Source organism: Rhipicephalus sanguineus, chromosome 3, assembly GCF_013339695.2.
Source record: "Rhipicephalus sanguineus isolate Rsan-2018 chromosome 3, BIME_Rsan_1.4, whole genome shotgun sequence".
Taxonomy (NCBI): Eukaryota; Metazoa; Arthropoda; class Arachnida; order Ixodida; family Ixodidae; genus Rhipicephalus; species Rhipicephalus sanguineus.
Genome location: NC_051178.1, coordinates 187,757,285 through 187,778,877, shown reverse-complemented (window position 1 = coordinate 187,778,877; position 21,593 = coordinate 187,757,285). Strand labels below are relative to the sequence as shown.

Here is a 21,593-nt window from a genome sequence, read left to right as displayed (position 1 = left end):
TGAGAACCCGAACACGTCTCAACCTGAGATACAAACTGCAGACTGTAAAAAAAAACCGAGAACGATTTTATTGATATTGCTTTTTTCATCACTGTGATGTAGTATTTTTCTGAAATGCCTTCATTATACATTTACACTTAACACCGCACATCATACATTTAGGACTAGAAGTTATTTATACCGCTATCGGTACGTTGATATGACATAAGACCAATTACCATACCAAATTTGTGTTTTTATTTATTTTTTATTTTATTATCTTATTTTTTTTACAGCAGAGTTATGCTCGAGGTTTGCATGTGTCATAGAAAATTATCATCGTGAACCGGCACGCGCTCTCTTCGCTATCTACTGCTTCGCACCCGTAACACGTGCGCTGATTTCTCCGGCGTGAGATGCAATAACTCTGACGGGCGAGAGAACGAGTACAGAGAGAGAGAAAAAGAAAGATATAGAAAGAAAAAATTCTTGGCGAGGCGAGATTCGAACCCGCGTACCCTCGATTTGAAGGCGTTCGTCATAAACCCTCGGCTATCCAGGCCCGCTAGCAGCGCGTAGCATAGCCTTGTATAGTATAGTATAGTATAGTATAGTATAGTATAGTACAGCAAGAAGGTGGGAAAGGAAAGTGAGGGTGAGGAGGAAAGAAATGAGGAGGGGAGAACGAGTACAGATAGAAAGACATAGAAATAAAGGGGAAAGAAAAAGATAGAAAGAAAGAAATAGACAGAGGGAGAAATAGACACAAAGAAACAGACACAAAAAAAGATAGCATGGGGTGGGAAAGAGAGAGGTTAGACGGTAGAAGCCAAGCCAAGCCAGGACCAGCTAGGTGCCCACCAGCTCTGCCGTGACCCAGCCTTGCGCCACTCAGTGCAAGCTGCGCTAATTCTTTTTCTTTTGGGTGGATTGTTGTTGGGTCACATAGTTTCTAGAGAGCAGGAACGATAGATAATGAATGCCCAACACCCACGAGGAACAAAGAGCATGTTCCAGCACCAAATAGCTCAGATATTTTGGATACACGAGCGCTTTGAAGACGCTGTTGACTGTTTCATGTCTTTGATTTACGTTTAAGTGTGCCCTAATGTTGGTATTTCACATATTTATTGCAAGTGCAATCGGTTTTTCCTTTCCGTAATAAATGCGTTTATAAACTAGTACACCATCGCGCTTAGGCACTAAGGGCACTTATTTCAACTTGGCAGTAGGACATTTTAAGTGAGTTCTAACTGCAGCCATTTGGACCGGCCAACCGGGTATCTAACCGCGAATGACGTCGCGCGCGCGCGCGCACACACACACACACACATCAGAGCAGCGCATATGCACACAAAATAAACATTGATACTTCTTTAGCACGAACTTCACAGGCAAGGGACAACAAAATTGCGCCACACACAAGCGCTAACTAAAAACTTGTCCTTGTGTAATTTCGAAGATCGGTATCGAGATGTTATTGGAATGCTGGCATGAAAGCTCCTTCAGAAATGACCTGTATACGAGATATTGGAAAGGTTTTGCTGCTGACAATTTGTACAAACTCGCTACCCATACCCTACACCCCCCCCCCCCCCTGTTACTCCCGCCTTTTTCACTGCCCCGGCCCTCGTGGGACTAAATTGCGTGACCGCGGCCCGCTAACTTAGGTGAGTTGGAGACCCCTGCTCTAAACAGTACGCCACAGGCACATGCCCTAATCAGGTGGAAAAGGTACACCATAGACGTAGGAGGGGAAAAGGAAGGGGGGGGGGGGTCAAGTGCACGCTCCCCCTCGAATTTTTTCATGATACACACACTCACACAAAACACACGCATACCAATGGAGTCTGCATTTCTAAGAGCTAGTCAGAGACACGAATACAACAACATACCTGCCAAGTTTGGAGAAACGGAATCCGGGAGATCTACTCAACGGGGGGAGGGGGGGTATAAAATATGTCGACAGCGGGTGGGGGGGGGGGGGGTACTGCAATAGCAATTATATGGACACCGTCAGCGGGATTTTGCGGTCGCCGCTGATCTGTACAGAGTCCAAACCGATAACACCGCTTACGCATCGTCTGTTTCACGTGCGAGTAAAAGCGCGCTAGCGCTAGGGACGAACGCGGTTGAAGCAGAGACGAAACGACCCGGCCGTCATCGTCGCGCGAAGGGCACATGCGATAACATCACTCCGCGTGCGAGGCCTGTCGTCGCTTGCTTACCTGCAGTTATTTTGTCGGGCAAGGGACCGACAAGGGACTCTGGCCAGGTGGTGGTCCCAAATTGGTTTCAGATTGCGGTGGACGATCCCGCCACAGATGCGCAGGAGCACACCGTCACGCGGGCGCTGGCGACGTTACCTTACACCACGCCGCTGCAGGACGTCCCCTTCTCTCACGAGGAGGTCGTCGACGTCCTGCGCCGTACACCTAATAACTCCGCCCCTGGACCCGACAACATCACGCCCTTCATAATGAAATCGTTGTACCGTTTCCACCCGGCGTTTTTTCTTATGATTTTCAACGCCGCGCTATCGCTGGGGTATTTCCCCCGCTGCTGGCGCAGGGCGCGGGTGACTTTCATCCACAAGCCTGGTCGACCTCCAGAGCGCACCTCGTCTTACCGGCCAATTTGTGTTAGCTCTGTTTTTGGCAAGACGCTCGAGCGTTTGCTTAACGGCAGACTGCAGTATTTTCTGCACACTATAATGGCCACGTACACCCTCGCCAGTATGGGTTTACGCGCGGCCGCAGTTCGGTCATGGCTCTTCACGACCTCAAGGAGCAGCTCATTCGTTTTAAAACCAGCTGTACGCCCGCTCTTTTGATCTCCCTCGACTTCCACGGAGCCTTTGACAGCGTGTGGCACCCGTACGTCCTCCGGTACTTCCGTGAGCGCTTGCTACACAGCAAGTTATACCACCTGCTCCGAACATTTCTGGAGGGTCGTACGGTGTTCTTACGCTCGCACGCGGGTCAGGTCGAGGCTACCCCGTCGCTGGGTAGTCCTCAGGGTTCCCCATTATCCCCACTCCTGTGGAACGTCGTCATAGACGACCTCCTCTCCTTACGGATGCCGCGCGGAGTCACCATACACGCGTACGCCGACGACACTGTTATCCTTGTTCCGGCCGTCACTACCACCGCGCTCTCGGAGCGTGCCTTGGAGGTCCTTCGGCGCGTCCAAGTCTGGGCTGACTCCGTCAAAGTGCGGCTCAACCCGGACAAGACCTTCTGTGTCCTTTTTCACGCTGGCCTCAGGGGCGGGGCGCGAACGCGCATCACGGTGCGTCCCCCTGGCGCGCAGACCGCTCTCGCTTTTAAGGACTCTTTAAGGATACTTGGCGTGGTCTTCGACGCCCGACTTTCATTCTTCAAACACGCCGACTACCTGCGTGACAAGGTCACTACCTTGACGGCGAGAGTCGCCGCATTTTACGCCATGCAAGGATCGCGTGTTCGTCCTACCCACAAGACTCTCTTGTACCGCCAGGTCATTCTACCAGCATTGACCTATGCCAGTCCCATCTGGTGGAGCGAGTCGCGAGTTGACTGCCGCCTATACGCCCGGATGGTCTCCATCCAACGCGTTGTGCTTTTGGCTATAACAGGCGCCTTCCGTACCACCAACACAGCAGCGCTGCAGGTTTTAATGCACGCCGCTCCTATCGATTTGGAACTTGAGCGTCTCAACGCTGAGTTTCGACTCTTCGCGCTGAGGCGTCATGTCGCCTTTGGCTCGCTGCGCTATCGCCCGCAATGGGTTGCGCTACCCCATAAGGATGTGGTGCCTCATCCTTCGCTACCAGCCGTTGCCCCGTTCAGGCGACTGTCGTGCCGTGCCGCCCGCAACTTCTGTCGCGCTCCCGGCGTCCATATCTACACGGACGGGTCGTACACCAGCCTATCTGCGGGGGCGGCTTACGTGGTCCTGGACCCTAACCCCTCCATCATGCGGGTCGGCAGGTTTCGGCTGCTTCATGCCACGTCGGCGTATGCGGCTGAAGTGGTCGCCCTCATCGAGGCTCTGCGGCATGTGTTGGAAGCGCGTTACACGATACGCGTAGCCATTTACACCGACTGCTTGTCGGTGCTTCAGGCGCTCGCTTCCCCCCAGAACGTGGAGCCCCACGTTATGGAGATACGCCAGCTCCTTACCACCATCCGCCGGCGTTCTCCCGTCCACTTGTATCACGTGCCGGCTCACTCGGGCGTCTTCGGTAACGAGATAGCCGACTACCTATCTCAACGGGCGACGCGCGTCGGCCTCCTCCGCCGATTGCCCTCGCCTTTCAGGGCCATTCGCCGACAGTTCCGACAGGAACTTTTAACACTCTGGTCGGATCGCTGGCGTGCGGACTTCCGACGCACTGAGCTGTACCGTTGGGTACAAGACTTACGTGCTTTACCCGCCTTCTTCCCACCGCCTCAGCCCTTAGTAACACTACTCACGGGACACGGCCGTTTTCCGCAGTACTTTTACCGCTTCGGCCTCATGCGGTATCCCCGTTGTCCGTGCGGCGCCTACAGCGTTGACATGTCCCATGTGTTGCACGCCTGTGCTATAACGGCACCTTATACTTCTCGCATCAGGCCACAAGAGGCTCTCTCCTCTGGGCGTTATGCGGAAGTGCTGCAAAGCCCTTATAACCGCGCCTTGCTGATCCGCGCGGTTCGCGCGCTCAGTGAGGCAATTCCTCATGTCTCGCCGTAAGGTTTCACCTCACAAGCAGATAACCCTGTTTGCACTCAACTGCACTACGCTACTAACACACGTTAGGGGGTATTTGCATTCCCGAGGCACACACAGTGGCCATCACGGCGGGGCCCTCGTGCCTCTGTATGCCTCGTCTTGCAAACCCCACGCCGCCGCACCCACTTGGTGGCTGGTGGTGTCGGCCGGGTGTGGCGTCATCAAGTGGCATCACTGCAGACACTGAAGCGGCTCAAGCAAATCAAGGATTCCTCGGGGCGCCACCTTCGGACTTCTGCCTCAACACCTGCCGTGAACTTGGGGCATCAGGGCCCGGTTGCCAGCACCAGTCAACCATTGGCCTTTTGGGGTGCTCTACGGACGGCTACCTATGTGGACTACGTCATCGTGTGTCTCTGTCATGGCATTCTGTACTGTTCCTCTTCTTTCTCAACTCCTTTTCAACTCCTTCTCATATCACATCATCTCCTCCTTTCTGCTTTCTCTCACCTTGTCACTGCCTTCTCTTCTAGTAGTAGTAGTAGTGTCCTCTACTGCATGGCTCATACCCACTCAGGGGGATTGGCCAAGAAGTTGTCTTACAAAATTTTTTTTTTTTAATATTTTGAGTATTGAATGCTGATGCCAATAAAAAGAATAAATAAATAAATAATAGCAATGAATATACAAAAAAAACACGTACGCATCAATGAAAGAGTGCAATAATAGTTTTTTAAACATACAGATCAGACACTTTAATCATTGTTCCGAATAGGAATTAGAATAAAAATAAGAAGAAGAAGAAGCACAATAATAATGAAAATAATATCAAAACTTCTATCTACCTTACTTTTACTTTCCCTTTCCCCTTCTCACATTTTCCTTCCTGTCTTTTCCCGCACCCGTCATTCTTATATCTTCATTGGGCATGTCAATGCCCCAACCGTCTCTGTCTCATTATTCATTTTTCATTAAAAAAAAAAATGCCCGGTTTCTGTGCTCGTCGTCCCAACGCTCTTAGGACCCATACGCGTTACCGTTGCCCACATTTTTCTTTTATCTAATTGGCTTTTCCACTAAATTTCCGCTTTGGGTTATATTAAAACCCCTTTTCATTTATATTTATTGGCTTTATACCTGGTATGCTTCGGCAGGTACAGGTTTTTCCCATGACTTTATTTTTGCTTTTATTCTTATCGCAACAATGGGAATGAATTTTACTGGGGCAAGGGACCATAAAGGCCGAGACAGACGGTACGATTTTCCATGCGATACGACGTCCGACACGGCGGTGGGGAAACCGGAATGGTGACCTTTCACAGCATCGGACAGCCACCATTCCCTCTCCCCCACCACCGTGTCGGCCGGCACATCGCATGGAAAATCGTACCGTCTGTCTCGGCCTTTAAGCGGGGGACAGACGGTCCGATTTTCCATGCGATCCGACGGCCGACGCCGTGGTGGGGGAGAGGGAATGGTGGCTGTACGATGCTATGAAAGGTCATCATTCTGGTTTCCCTATCCCTGTCGAGATAGGCGAACGCGCTATCTCGACAGACATCGGTAACGGCTACCCTTTTAAGTGCTCGGCTCTCCACTTAAAGCAGTAGTGACACAAAATTTTGAAGGCGAGATAACTTGTGGGATAGATTTGTGTGTACACAACGCATCATCTACGAAATATTAACGGCTGATATAACCTATAACACATTTAGGATCAATTTTTAAATTGCGTGTAGCGCACCTGTACGCGACACGTCCCACCTCGCGTCACGGTGACGCACGAGGCAAAACTGAATTTCCGGGAGATTTTCCTATGACCCGTACAACCGGGAGAAACGTTCAAAATCCGGGAGTCTCCCGGGTAATCCGGGAGACTTGGCAGGTATGCAACAATTCATCACGCAGAGAAATACTTTTATTTGTTTTTTTGTTTTTCACTTCCTGAAAGTCACACAGAGTATACCGTGAAGGAAAAAAAAAGGCGGGAAAGAATACGCCAATGCATTTCATACGCTACTACGTTATGGCAAGGAATGCAAACAAGCTACATAAGTCGCACGTTGTGAAAACAATCTTCCACGTCACCATTTTTATTTACATCAGAAAGGAGACGACTGAGCCATCGTACATATATCGGCGAGCCAAGCAGTTAACGCCGTATTCAGCGTACCATTGCCGCAGTCATATTTTACATGCCTGTAAAAGTCGATGCCTATTCCCCTCTTGTGTATTCCATGTACACTTTACACAAGTAGTTTAAACCAATTACAACCATAGTTGGAACACGGCCTAGCATGCTTAGCACACACTCTAAATTATGCACCACATCATGCACTTGAGCAACAGTACTTTGCATTTTTTGCAATTGCACATTTCTGACTAAACAAAGCACCAAAAATGACATGAGGGACAAATAGAAAGACAATTACTCCCTGCAAAAAAAAAATTAGACAAAAAAAGCACTTTCGGTGGTAAAAGTACCACTCGACAACAACAACAAAAAAAGAATGACTGAACGTGCTAGATGGTCCACTGAGAAAAAACAACAGGAAAAAAAGAATGCTAAATTGGTGACTAGAGACATAACAAGCTCTCTTCAACTCCGTATAGCTATGAGGGCTCAGGAATCCAAGAAGTAAGATAAAATCACACTGAAATTCACAGATGTAATGGGAATGAATGCCCAGGTGCTATACGCACCAACTATAAACACTGCATGCATAAAACAATGGCACACAGAAAACATGGCCTCTTAAAAGTGGAATTGCAAATTAAAAAAAAACTTATGCTCCTGGGTCAACCCACCTCACTAAGCAAACTACTACCCAGTATACCAAAAAATCCTGACCTTATGCACCTGACGCTGCCCTAGAGTACAAAAATGAAACACAATAAGCACAACAATGTATAACATCAACCTACGGTTAAAAACTGTACATATAGTAATGGTTCCTGGAAATGTGCATACAACAGCAAGCTGCGAAAAGGGAAGGGGCATTTACAACAGCTGCAGTCACTTCAGAAATCCACACTGGCACATAAGCTATATGTTAACTGCTAATCAGACAAAAAAATATAAGTTGCAACCGAGGGCATGACGGTGGGGACACTGATCCAGCCACGTAATTGCTTAGACTTGAGAATGGAGAAACGCAAACAGCCCAACCATGAGTACTGTAATGCGGTGCCAAAAAAAGTCTCTCCAGCATACAGCGGCGTCTAAACAAGTTGTGTTGTGGCACCCATCAGCAAACTTTCAATGACAACTCGGCTGACAAATGTCTGCACGTTGCATTCAACAAGCAAGGGAGTAATCTGAAATATATACATACTGGATACAGTTGAGGTGAGAAATAAAAGAAATCTTTATGGAATACAGGCCACATTTTTGCTAGCACTATCTACAAAACTGCCTCAGAGCTCTCATTTTTTGCCAATGAAACATCAGACGTGCAAATTACACACATAAACTGTGGCACTAGGGGAGACCTCATGCCAGTGGTGCTAAATAAGAGTCATATGCTGTTACAGATATCGCTCTAAAGCTAGTTGAAGTGCTATAAGCTTTCCTGCTATAAACCCAGATTTTTGTTTTAGTGGGCAAAGAAACAGCCTGTTGCAATCATGAATCATCAATGTAGAAAGCTTTTGAAGTTCATATTTACGTTGGATAAAAACCCAACTGTGAAGAAACAGCATGCATTAAGAAATTGAATGCAATTCCTTCCCCAATTTTATCAGCAAAGGAGAACATGGCTGTGCCTGTCATCACTTACCAAAACCGACTAACTTCACTACCCATTTTTTGCTGCTTACTTATCAAGAATAACAACCACCGTGAGCTTTCGCTCCATCTTCTAAGTCAAACATAATTTTTCAGATCTGTCAATCTTTCATCTTTAAAAGACGCGAAAAAAAAACCACAACGGACAGGTAGGAAGGAGACAGGATGATGCGCTTCTAGCAACTGAAGCTTTAACGAAAAAGCTTCAGATGAACTTCAACCAACTCGCCCAACTGTCCCTGCTAATTCTGTCAATCTTTATTCGCGTCTTTCTTTTTTTTTTTTTGGCTCGGAATAGCTGAAAGTTTAAAAGTACAGTATTGTGCAGTGAGTTATTGCCTGCGGTTGCTCTTAGCGTTACTTGTTGCTTTCCCTTATCCTAATTTTCACCTTTTGCAATGTAAAGTGGATGCCCCACTTGCACATACTGAAATACATTATAAATTTGCATGGGTAATTGAGATTGAGCTACAATTTTCACAAAAGCTTGACTTATACTGAATCATATCTTCCGCTTTAATCGTGCTCAAAAGCTTTCTGCATACAGTAAAGAAACAAATACCTCTGGCTTCTATGTGACTTTATACTCGAAGTCTCCTCACCGCACTTTTAAAATGAACTCCTCATTTCCCCCATCTGCCTATTCATACAATCATCTTTACAGTGCACTTCCAGGTTCTTCTTTACAATACAGACTCCAGCAATGATCAAAACTGTTCATGCAGTGGAGATGCAGAAATGTCCATTTTACCTTTTATGCACTTCACAAAATATCTTTTCATGCCAATTTCCCTTTCTTTTTTAAACAACAAACAGTGTTTGGCCTCCACCGTTTTATCACAGAAATCAGACTCCATGTAAGATACAGAAATCTTTTTTCGCTTTCCATACAGGACACATGGCTTTGTGAAACATTCGATAAAGGTAGCCCCTGTGCCTTGATGTGCTATGATTTCATGTCCTCTGCGCAAATTGTTAGCACTAGGCCTTTTGCCATTTTGCCGCTTTAAATGCTGTGGCAACAATGACACCCAGATCTCACGTTTAATTATACTTTGAGTAAAATACCTTTGCTGTGAAAAAAGGCTACCATTCGAAACTGAACTCAGTTTACGCCTGACAGAAAGCATATTAATTGCAACTTAGCTCCAAATTTTTAACTGGTTCATTGCAGGTTCAACGTGGCAAATAGAGAATAATGTATTCTGTTAGTACGTTCGTAGTTCCAATAATTCAATATAAATTGATAGCTACACCTTGTTCTTAACTTTTGTCCTATTATATCTTTCACAAATTTATACAGCAATGCTCCACCCATATCAGTACATCATTGATACAAACTACATGACAAGGGGGACACAGAAAAAAGAAAGGAACAAACATGCCGAGAACGCTGCCTTTCACACAGTTTGTAGCAATTAATGTGGATAAGCGTGCTCAGGTATAGGTTTAGTGCATCAACCCTGTGAAAGACACTCTTCGCAAGAAATCAGTGTCCGGATGAGATAACATTTCAAGCAGCCTAACACATGAATATTTTGCCCATGTGTGGGCTCACACCCAAGTTGCACCGCAGATGCAACTATGGAAACTATTATGCTGATAATGAGCAAGAGGATTTTCCTACAAGAGTAATAGTGTAAGCCTCTGAAAATTGTAAAACATAACGGACAGCAAGTTTAGTATTCCAGTGATCCATGTAAATATGCTTCCTTCATAACCTCGATTGTGAATTAAAAAAAAAGCCTTAATTAAATGGCAAGAAAAAAGTACCTAAACACTTAATTAAGGAATAGACAACAGACAAATGTCACTTTCCCTCATTTTATCAAAAGAATACTAAAGTTCAAGAAATACTCCCTCTCAAGATTGACGATATACTAATGTGAAAAGTGTCGGAAAATAAAGGTTATGCAAGCTTTCTAATCAAGCTTTGTGCTAAAAATATGTGAAATTGATGACATCTCTGAATGATGCCACAGGTTTTGCAGCATTTTCATAAATTTGGGTCCTTTTTCGTTCATATATGATCACGAAAACTATGCAGAGGTTGCTAGTTAAGCTTACTTTTAAAATATTCAGAAATTTTAAACAATATTAAAATATAATAAACAGGCAGTAATCATCTTTAGCCTTTAGCCTAACGCTCTCATAATTTGGGACATCAGAAAGAGATGCAGTGAGAAATTCAAAGTAGTGTTGTAAACTATCTTTTACTTTAATGTGTCTTTAGGGCATCTAATGCCTTCCTTCAGCAATAGAAACTATATATGCTTGTTTAGAAATGTAATGTAATCAATAAGCCTTAACTCTACTATTTCTGTTTTCATTTTATGTCCAACTGGAGATATAATTCCCATACCGTTTCAATGTTTCACATTAAAGTATTTATGATATGTTTGCTTGCTGTGCAGAGGCATTATGTAGGACAGGTATCTTTCCATGGGATCGAATACAGTGCTAAAGCAGGAAAAAAAGCCCTAGTCAACAAGATAAGCACCACTATGTCTACCATAGGTACCGCATTCATCGACACTGCAGACTCCAACGTGCACAGTGCAAAGTTGCCTGAATCACACACACAGATGAGGTTTTTAAGTCATCAGCCATCTCCATCAACAACTTTTCTCGCAGATCCATCGACAATACTAGCGGGTATGAGCCCCACAGTGACACTCGCTGTGCAACATGTATAACATGACTGCCAAGTAAGATGAAGCCCCTCTGTGGCCTTGACATTGCGAACAGACAGAACATTGCTCGGCACCAATTACATCAACTTGTGCGTGCGAAACACTACACCAAATAAAAATAGGTATGTGCCGGACAGTGGCCCAGTGCGGTTCAACAACGGTGAAACATTTTTGTGCAGACAAGCCGCAGCAGGTTTACGGCAGCTCTCGCTACGAGTGCCTCCAGCATCAATTTCCTTAGTGGCGCAGCAACGATTCTCAAACCTACGAGACATCATTCGCCACGGCTGCTTATCTTGTGAACTGTGAGGACCACGCACACACACGCACTTCAGTAGGCACTAGCACCCTGCACCGAAGACCCAGGAGGCACAACGGCATCTCCTCACAAATGGCGAGCTCAGACAGCGTCTCCCTGCATGCCAATGAGCCGTACTCTCGTTGCCGTTAGCGCAGTCAGGCTGCTTCCGAGTCCGAGGTCCCCTTCCTCAACAGAGTCGCACTAAATGGGAAAGGGAAGGCAAAACAAGCTGTCGCATCATCATCATACCCAACGGCCAAACTTCAATTTGACCACGGAAGCCACTCAAAAACTTACAACCTGCTTATGAAATACAATATACCACTAGCTTTGATAACTCCCAACTTTCGCCTGCCTTCTCTCGCAAGTTCTACAGATTTGACTCGATGATGATGCAAGTGTGACACAAAGTGTGACGTGGTATTTCAATTTCACTGCTTCAGTTTAAAAGACCACTCACAACTAGGAAACAAAGGGCTTACAGCAAGGCCTTCCCATACATAGGTTTATTATGACCGTGCCCGTTCTAATGCATAGTACGAAACAAAAGTTAGGAAAGTTCGGAGTTTATTAAACAAAATAAGAAAAAGGCTGCTCAAGTGCTGTAATTGCTATTACACAAGGTACAACATTTTTTAGCCAAGCGAGAAACCACGGGAAAGAGAGAAAGAGACAAGCAAAAAGAGGCCGGGAAGTTAACAAGATGCGCGCCCAGTTTTATGGACTAAAGAAGTGGTTATCAGTTAAGCTAACTGGTAGCCTACCTCAGCTAATTCAAAGCATGGTAACAAAACATGCTGCTTTCGGCTCATACCAGTCTCAGCATGCACTACCATGGTTGGCCAGAATGGTTTCCCATTTTCGTGCAGTCACCATGGACATTGATGGGCCAGAATCAAATGGAAAGGCTATCTCGCAATTCTGGCTTAACATGCTGTTTTCTTGCTTTAAAATAAAAGGTAAAGACAGAACAGTATAGAAACATTTAATTAAACTTGGGATGGACTGTACTCAAATGCAAGCCTCAAGTTTCACAGTAAAGAAAGAAAAGAAAGAAAGAAAGGCGTCCTTCAGGCTCGTTCTTTCAAAAAGTCGAGTAGCAACTGCTCATTAAAGAAAACTGAAATTAAAGGCAGCTAAATCTAGTACTCCAAGTCAATGACATACTGGAGCATTTTGGCCAGTACGTATACGTTTTAAGATTACCACTTATGACAAACACTATAACAGGAACACAAACATGAGTCCTCCTTGTAACATGTGATGCTATGGATTTAAATGATTCTGTATACAGTTAAAGCTCGATCTAACAAAACCCAATTTTGTGAATTTCCAATATAACGAAAAAGTTTCCATTCCCCAACAGGCAGGCCCGTAGCCAGGAATTTTTTTCAGGGGGGGGGGGGCACATGCTGAAAACCTTGACTATTTGAGAAAAACCCCTATTTTCATTATTTATTTTTCGTAAAAACACCTACTTCAACAAAATTTCAAGGGAGGCCCTGGCCCATAGGCCACCCCCTTGGCTATGGGCCTACCAGCAGGTATCCTTAGGGTTCAATGTATTCATCAACTCGAAATAACGAATGTATCATAGCACGAAACCCGATTTAAAGGGACACTAAAGGCAGATAACAATTTATGTTAGAGTTAAAGCTCAATGTATGGCAATGTCTAAAATGGCAATATTATCAACAGCAGTACCCTACTTACCGAGAAATTAAGCTAAATGTATCACACGACGTGCGCCAAGAGTGGGGCATACTGGAAATGATCCTGATGACGTGAGAGTGTCTGACAAGAATTTATGTCAGAGTGAAAGCTCAATGTATGACAACGTCTAAAACAGCAATATTATCAACAGCAGTGCCCTACTTACTGAGAAATTAAGCTACATGTATCACACGACATGCGCCACGAGTGGGACATACTGGAAATGATCCTGATGACGTGAGAGCGTCCGACCACAATTACTAGTAATCAAACTAGTTACAATAAAAACAGAACCTTCCGAGCATCAAGAGACGTAATGAAATGCTGCTTGTTCGTTTCTGTTTGATTCATGGAAAAAAGAACCTCTTTGGCGTTGCCATGGGGAATGGCACGCGCGGTACGAAGGTTCCATTTTCGCCGAACTGCGATTCGCCTGGCGCCTGGCTTGGCTCACACGGTCGCGTCTCAGTAGTATTTTCGGTATCGCGTGCTGCCACGTGTGTTCTGCATGCTCGTGAAAGTCATTCTGACAGAAAGTTCGACAAGATGCCGCATGCATGTGAGGTTGCCGGATGCCCGAATGGTGCACGCCGCCAGTGCACGCTGCCGCGCAGTAAAGGCGGGCAACATTGGGCACGGCAGCAGTGACACCATAAAGACCACTTTCAGGTGGGTGATCTGAAGTGTGCTAACGCGATGCGGACCACTAAAGCTTGATTTTACTTCAAAATAAGCACTTCCTTGCCACAAAAGTAGCACTACGAGGTTTCTGGACTGCTATTTCAACAATCAACGTCGACTTAATATTTGCCTTTAGTGTCCCTTTAACAATGTTTTTCCTGAAATAAAGGAGTAAAAATGCCGTGATTTCTTTGTAATTTTGACACAGACGGTTTTTTCTTCGGTCGTGCACTGCAACAATATCGCTTTAAAACATCTAGCCACACTAGTTGCGATGCTAGTTTTATTTTGACGAAGCTGTACGCCGTGCCCATGCACGGAGCAATGGACAGTTAGTAGCGCTCTTACGTGCACAATGGTGCAGGTGGTGGTGGTTTGTTGTACCTGTAAATGCTCATACAGAAACACGGTGCTTGCTTTCGTTATTTAATGGCTGATGCTACAGATCTCCTTGCAAGTTTCTTACTTAGCCTCCTTGCACACTCACTGCATTCGTTCACCCCGTCTGCTATTCGGCACGTTGTGATAACTTCACGAGTCTTCCTCCGGGCCAAGACAGGAAGACATCACGTCTGAGCTACCCTCGCAGACTCTTCACACGCGCAGGTGTGCAGGTGTGTGTTAGTAGCAAATAAAATGCCACATTAGGTGTAGGGTGTCGCTACGTTTTAATTTTAGATTTCGGAGTGGAAAATACCTTTTTCAATTTTACAAACTTTCCGATTTGATGAAGTAATTTTAGCGCTGTTATCGCTTTGTTAACATAAGTTTCAACTGTATTATTATATTGTATTATAGAAGGGTAAACTAAAATATGTGAGGTCTTGCAGCCGTATAATGCAATAAAAGGTCTATACAGTTTGATTCTTCACAGTGTCACAAGATTTCATAATAGGAATTCAGTTCCTAGCCGTGTCCTGGTATCTAGCAAAGTAGTAATGCTAGTGAATGCTAGTATGTGTATCCATGAGTTAAAACTCTGTAGTAAAGCTAAGAGAAATCGACGTTCAAGTAGCACTTCAGCATTCCTTTTTCTTTTTGCTTTTGCTTTTATGACTAAATGTAGCTGCCCCTGCCACTAGTCTATACACAGACTGCAAACAAGCCCTGATACTTGTGCATAACCAGACAAACATATTACCAGAACAAGCAATGACTTTGAACTACAAAATAAAGGCTTTAAGAAACAAGATTGTTCAGGTACTAGAACTAATATCATGCAAACCAACGTTACATAGGCACAATAATGATGATCTGCAACACACCAACAGTGCACCACAGTCAACAACTTATTGTAAATGAATGACCAAAAGAAACACACAAACACACACACAAAAAAAAGATTACACAAACCATGCTTTGATATGTCCATTGCCCTACATTGGCTTTTGCTTTCAGGCTGCTGCCATCTTGCTTCACATAAAATTAGTCTGCGGCTGTCCGGAATCTCCCACAACATTGAAATGCGCACTTCCCTTCGAGGAGAAGAAAAAAAAGGAAACAAAAAATATGCTCATGCATAGTCAGAGATAAACACTACATTAGCAACTTCAATAGACTACGCCACAAAAAACGCACTTGCAAAAAAATAATTGATGAGGTTCACACGGCCACAGGAAAGGTGATGCTCACTGGACAAAAGAGGGCAAACAGATGCGCATGCAAGAAGGAATATGCATGGGCTGCAGACGTACACGATTCTAAACACGATGGCACAGCGGAAACAACGTACCAATTTGGATAAGCTGGATTTACTACATGATAACATCAGGAGCCAAGACGTGGTGTTGCCTTCTAATTAATCTTAATTTACATATATATATATATATATATATATATATATATATATATATATATATATATATATATATGCATGTATTCATGGAATTATAAAAACTATAAAAGCAAATGCGAAATCTCTTGAATAAAAAATCAATTACCAATAAAGCGCGTGTATTGCTTCATTTTCTAAGTGGTGGTTTTGCATTGACTCAACAGTCCTATAAAACGTATACACTTATCCATGTTTGTGAATATGTGTGGATGTTTGCAAAGGCAGCACTGTGTTTACAGGTTTTGTTCCTGTGATTTCTATGTGATGCACTGCTACAAAGTTTGCTATGGAGCCTGGCAAAAACTTAAGCAAGTTGGTGCATCATATCCAAAAGATATAAGCACACCGAGATAAAGAGAAATGGAAACAGCAGCCAAATTTGATTTTGCAACAGAGACGGTTTGTAAGAAAGGAAGGATGCGTGTGTTGTAAGTGTTGCACAAGCAGTCCAAAAGGAACCGTATTTTCAACAGCCTACAAGGGAAGAAAAGTGTCACTGATACGATTTTGAAGGGAATTACTCTTTTACACAAAATGCTTACAAGGCTTACTGTGCTTAGGACTTCTCTTGCAACAGCATGCCTCATCGCAAGCCACGGAGATTGCACTTTGGAATTTGGTACAGTGCGTATCGTATGGTGTCTGTTCTAGAATCTTCTATTTATACAATGTGCATGTGCCCCTCTTGCCTGTGTATGTTGTCTTTATAAAATGATATTAATCTGTTAACGGCTGCTACTTCCATTCCACTCGCCATTCTCAATTTCAGAGTTGCACGTTTTGTTATGAAAATTTAAACTGCGCTTAGGACGAGACACCAGAGTAGAAGCTAACAGGACGAACGCAGGACTAGCAACTGATTTATTGAAATCACATAAACTTCCCTCCTGAAACAATGTGCGTGCGCAAAAACAGTCATGACCGTGTGACGAAAGCACACTCCCCCACCAAGACCCCTATCTAGGTAAGGAAATCAAGCTCTTTCCTAAAGAGATACACAGATGTATCGCTGACGCACTTATCTGGGCCATGTCTAATTATCCACGAGGCTTCCAGGATTTCACGTGCCCTCTGGCCCTTCGCTCGCCCTAACCCCTCAGTGCTACTAAAAATGGGCTTGCACTTCTTCGCACATGTGCTACAATGAACAGGCAGATGCTTCCCACTGCCATCCCCTAATGAGTTCGAATGTTCCATTAAGCGCTTATTAATACACCTCACAGTCTGCCCCACATGTCAGGGGAAATTCATACACCACTTCCGTTCTGTGTGGTACATATGGTACATACACTTGTCTGTGTTTCAAGCCACATCCATCATTCTTTTCTTTACCTTTGTCTCTGGTGTTTTACTCTGGTGTCTCGTTCTAAGCGCAGTTTAATTTTTCATAATGTCTTACCAACTAGCCCCTCAATACATGCTCCTCGAGTGCACATTTTGTGTTTATCTTGCGGCTGTGCAACAGCCAAGCAGCTAAGCCTGTGATAAAGAAACGAAAAATTAGACCCACAGGCACATTTTGTTTCATCCAGTCTCTGAAAACAATACGGAAAAGTCAGCACGGCAATGTGATAATAATAATATTTCTTAGCTTTTACATCCCAAAACCATGATATGATTATAAGGGATGCCGCAGTGGAGGGCTCTGGAGATTTTGACCACCTGGGGTTCTTTAATGTACACCTCAATCTAAGTACACGGGCCTCTAGCATTTCGCGTCCATTAAAATGCACCCACCGCAGCTGAGATTTGATCCCACACACGGCAATGTGAGGCCATTTAAACTTCCTACTTAATCTGTCGTTTTGAGAAAGTTACCTAAAGTAAACAAACATTTTAAATATTGCTACACATATAAAAGAAAGAGCATGCAATAATTAACACTACATGAGGGATGTAAAACAATGCCAAACATACAGCGGTAAAACGGCAAGGCAGCTACGAATTCTTAATTACTGAACAACTGTATCTCGGCAAGATTCATCACACCTTTCAGTGTATGTACACCAGATTTGATGACGCTACCTGCGAGCAGTTGGCCTTCGTCCCACCAGAACACCTGACTATGTCTGTTTGCTTCATGGGCCCAACCAATAATAACAATTTTTTTTAATATCTGAGGTTCAACGTCCCAAACCCATGATATGATTATGAAAGACGCCATAGTGGAGGGCTCCGGAAATTTCGACCACCTGGGGTTCTTTAACGTGCACCTAAATCTAAGTACACAGACCTCAAACGTTTTCGCCTCCATCGAAAATGCAGCCGCCAGCGTCATAGGTCCAACCACCGAACCCTTATGTATATTGCTGAAATCAGCCTTAGTTTGTATATATAACTGCAAATGCCAATATCGGGCTTTAAATATAAAAAAAAAAAGTAATGCAACAGTAAATGCAAGCAATAGGTCTGGCTGGAGAGACTGACATTGCTCCCAAAAATCTGTCCTTCCATCTAGCAGACTTGGTGCCAAAGAAAAGTGGCATTTGATGATGGCACAACTTCCTACATCTTGACAACCTGTGAAACGGGAAGCTATACATTGTTTCAATGGTGACCCACATTTACTTCTTTAAATTTTGGTTTTTTAAATATTTTGCTAGCACCCACCTTGCTATTGCACAAATTTTACAGCAAGCTCATGTTTGATGGCTTCAATCATTCAATATGACATTTGGCACTGTTAGCTGCTTTATTCATTGAGGGGAAAAAAATATATAAATTGCCTAATCTAAGCTTCTCACTGTATTTGGTGTCCCAAACCTGATGGTTATGAGGTTACAAGGTTGTGTGCGATGCCTGATGTACAGGAAAGCACAGTCTTCGTGATTAGTATCCCTTAATCACTAATAAAGCAAGTCTGGGGTGGGGGGAGAGCATGCATTTTTTTCTCTATAAACCAGGAAAGCAGCAGTGCTAAGTCGAACAATCCGGAACATACAGTGTAATCTTCCTGCGAAATTTGAGCATGAGTAAAGCAGCAGTGAGCACAAGCTCTTTTTCAAGTTTTTCTTTTTTTAAGTACTTCTCACAAATGCCTATGCAACAAAGAAATCGTGCATCACGTCACTGATCTCCAAGGTAACTCCATCGTACTTGGCTGCTTTCAGTAAGCCAGAAGACGGCAGACAGGAAGGAGGTGCCACATGCCCAAAGACAGTGCTTGCCAAAGCCGTGTGTGTGTGCAAAAGGGGGTGAAGGACAGCGATGACCATAACTACCTCAGCCAAGCCATGTTTGTTTCATAATGAATGCACTGAAAAGCGAGAGTAGGTTTAAGCTGTACAGGTTGTTCGTTTTTCTTTGCCATCACGTGAATGCTGGCTGTGGAGCAATTCTCTTCGCCATCACGTGAATGCTGGCTGTGAAGCAATTCAAGCTACATCATGTCACGCGACTGATTAACTCGCAATCTTGCCAAGTCTTGCGAATCCATCTTTACATGCATTGGTGGAGGCACCGAGATAGAGGAGAAGGAGGCGCCGCAAGTGTAATAGGTCCCATACTTAGGAGGTGTCCATGTGCACACTTACAAAGCAATGGTGCAAAGACATGTCTGCAGTACCACTAACGACTTCTCCTATAGGAAATTTAGCATAACCTTGAAGGTAGCCAGAAGCGCAGAAGCCTAAGCTAGTTGGCACATATTAAAACGTTAAAACAGTGCAAAACAAAACGAGACAATTTTGGCACAGACACACAGCGCTTGTGCTGTATACGTCAATTTCAAAACTGTCTCGTGTGTATCACACTATTTTAGCTTTTTGATGGTAACATTTTCTATTCCACTTAAATGCAATATAAGTTTTAATTATCAATCACTAAGCGCTCTTTGCAAATTACCGTTATTGTAATGTGGTCATGACGGTGAACTACGCAGAGCACAAGCTGATACACATGAAAACTAAGGATGTGCGAATATCAAATTTTTCGAATACGAATCGAATACGAATATACACCTTCGAATATCGAATCGAATATCGAATATCAAAGAAAAAATGCCTCCACAGTAACAATATTTTATTTAACATGTAGCTATTTGAAAAATAAAAACATTAACATCCTGACTGGCAACAGGACATACACTGCTATCTCCAGAAACACAATGTCCGGGCTAGCACAATGCACATCAAAACGCAATCAAATATCACGGCACAATAAAAATAATGACTAGATGTTATCATGAAGAAATATGAGTTGCTCCTCATGGTCAGGCAGCAGGCGCTCCCTTCTAACAGAGACACGTCCCCCTGCCACTGAAAAGGCACGCTCGCTTGGAACAGAAGTGGCTGGTATAGGGAGTTACACGGGGAAAGCTTTGCCATACTGGGGTATCTGAAGGTGCCTAGAGTCCGCCACCAGTCACATGGGTCACTGTCTTTCTTCAGAAGTGGTCCCGTATAGTGAAGGAGTGGTAGTGCGGCACGTTACGGCCGCATAATATTGAAAATGTACGGTTACATGATCGCCAACAGCGCTGCACGTCGTAGATGCACCAGCAATAAATCATACGTATTGGGGCGCTCGCAGCAGGCAGATATCGTGCCTCCGTGTACTTACGAGTGTATCGCTCCTCTCGGCAACGTTTTTAGCTATACGAACCTAGCAGAAATGTGGAAGACGAGTTATTTTATGCATGATAATCGAATCGCATATTCGAATTTTTCGAATATTCGAAGTTATCAAATATTCGAAACTTTCCGAATACACAATTTTCGAATCGAATACGAATATTTCGAATGTAATATTCGACGAATATTCGAAACGTTCGAATATTCGCACACCCGTAATGAAAACTCTTTATTGGGCAAACTTGTGCCCAGCAAATGAAAAGTCAATGTACAAGCAATGCGCGCTGTGCATTGGTAGTGCCAGTCACAGATGTCGGCCGTCGGAAATCTGATCATCAGCGGAACGTGTCGTCTTTCATACATCAACGATTGAACATTCCAGCGGTATCGCTGGTAAGCTCCCGAATAAACTTGACTGTTCGCGTTGTGTGCATTATCTTAACAGAACAATTTCAAACAATCACGAAGCTTCTCAAATATTGCGGCGTGGCCAGCTAAAGCGGTGCTACAGTTTTTGTGGGTGAAACCCAATCACAAAAAAATAAAGAAATAAGGGTGCATGGCATTATTATGGTGTAAATCAGCGGAAGCAGGTTATAAATTTTAAAGCAGGGGTCTCTATCTCTTCATACCATTTTCTTAACTTACAGAATCAATACCCTAAAACAGCAGTGCAGTTTTCACTTGTGAAGCATTAATCTCTGAATTTAATTTGACTTTCTTTACTTTGCCATTATTGCACTTGTAATTACAGAAGTTGAGCTAAGCGGTAAGGATTCAACATAAAAGAAGGTAGACGTGCAAACATGGACACAACAGAAGAGATCAAGACGATGTTTGTTTTGTACTGACCTTTTCACTTGTGTCTGCATTTGTACGCCTACCTTAATTTATGATAGTGTACTGTTAGTTTCCTGCACAAACAAATGCTGCAAACAAAGCCATAGGCTGCAGGTTCGAACATACCTTAAGGGGGCCCTGCAACCCTTTTCCAAGTAATGACCAAATGACCTCACTACTGGAGTTTATTCTGGAATAGATTTGAGCGCAAAAAAAGACAGGACATAAGAAGACAAGATGACTGCACGAGTGCTTGAAGTTTATTGCCTCACGAATTGACTGATGCAAAAATTTTTAGAATCCGTCAAGTGCGAGTGAAGTTACAGGGATTTGTCACATGCTCTAAACGCTTTCTCACTCGCTTTCATCCCAGCGAGCGCGCTGAAAGCTACGCAGGGGGGAATGACAAGAGGGCAAGAAGCTATGTACTATGTCAACATGCATCATGACCTTGAGCAATTTCTTGTTTTCATTGAATGCGTGGATTTCTAAGTGA

The 21,593-nt window shown here is 44.1% G+C and overlaps 2 protein-coding genes across 7 annotated transcripts in view; one reads left to right on the top strand and one right to left on the bottom strand.

Annotated features, from left to right (window-relative positions):
• Nucleotides 1-2,745: 2,745 nt before the first annotated feature.
• Nucleotides 2,746-4,698, top strand: LOC119386192 (uncharacterized). Its single transcript, XM_037653529.1, has one exon. The coding sequence runs from the start codon at nucleotides 2,746-2,748 to the stop codon at nucleotides 4,696-4,698; it is 1,953 nt and encodes a 650-aa protein (XP_037509457.1).
• A 4,035-nt stretch (nucleotides 4,699-8,733) lies between these two features.
• LOC119387859 (sodium/hydrogen exchanger 7) overlaps nucleotides 8,734-21,593 on the bottom strand; it is a 66,387-nt gene continuing 53,527 nt past the window's right edge. For 3 of the 6 annotated variants that reach the window (XR_007415469.1, XR_007415470.1, XR_007415471.1), the window contains 2 exons: nucleotides 15,206-15,327; nucleotides 8,734-11,659 (listed from right to left, as the gene is read on the bottom strand). Coding sequence is in view for 1 of the 6 variants with exons in the window: in XM_049413714.1 (XP_049269671.1) it covers nucleotides 11,558-11,659 (102 nt within the window). In the remaining 5 variants the exon portion in view is untranslated. Of the gene's footprint in view, nucleotides 11,660-15,205; nucleotides 15,328-21,593 lie in introns of those variants that run through there. The other 3 variants (XM_049413716.1, XM_049413718.1, XM_049413714.1) reach the window with 2 other exon arrangements.

Coding starts and splice junctions, on each gene's coding strand:
- LOC119386192 (XM_037653529.1), top strand. CDS start 2,746: ATGGCTCTTCACGACCTCAAGGAGCAGCTCATTCGTTTTAAAACCAGC.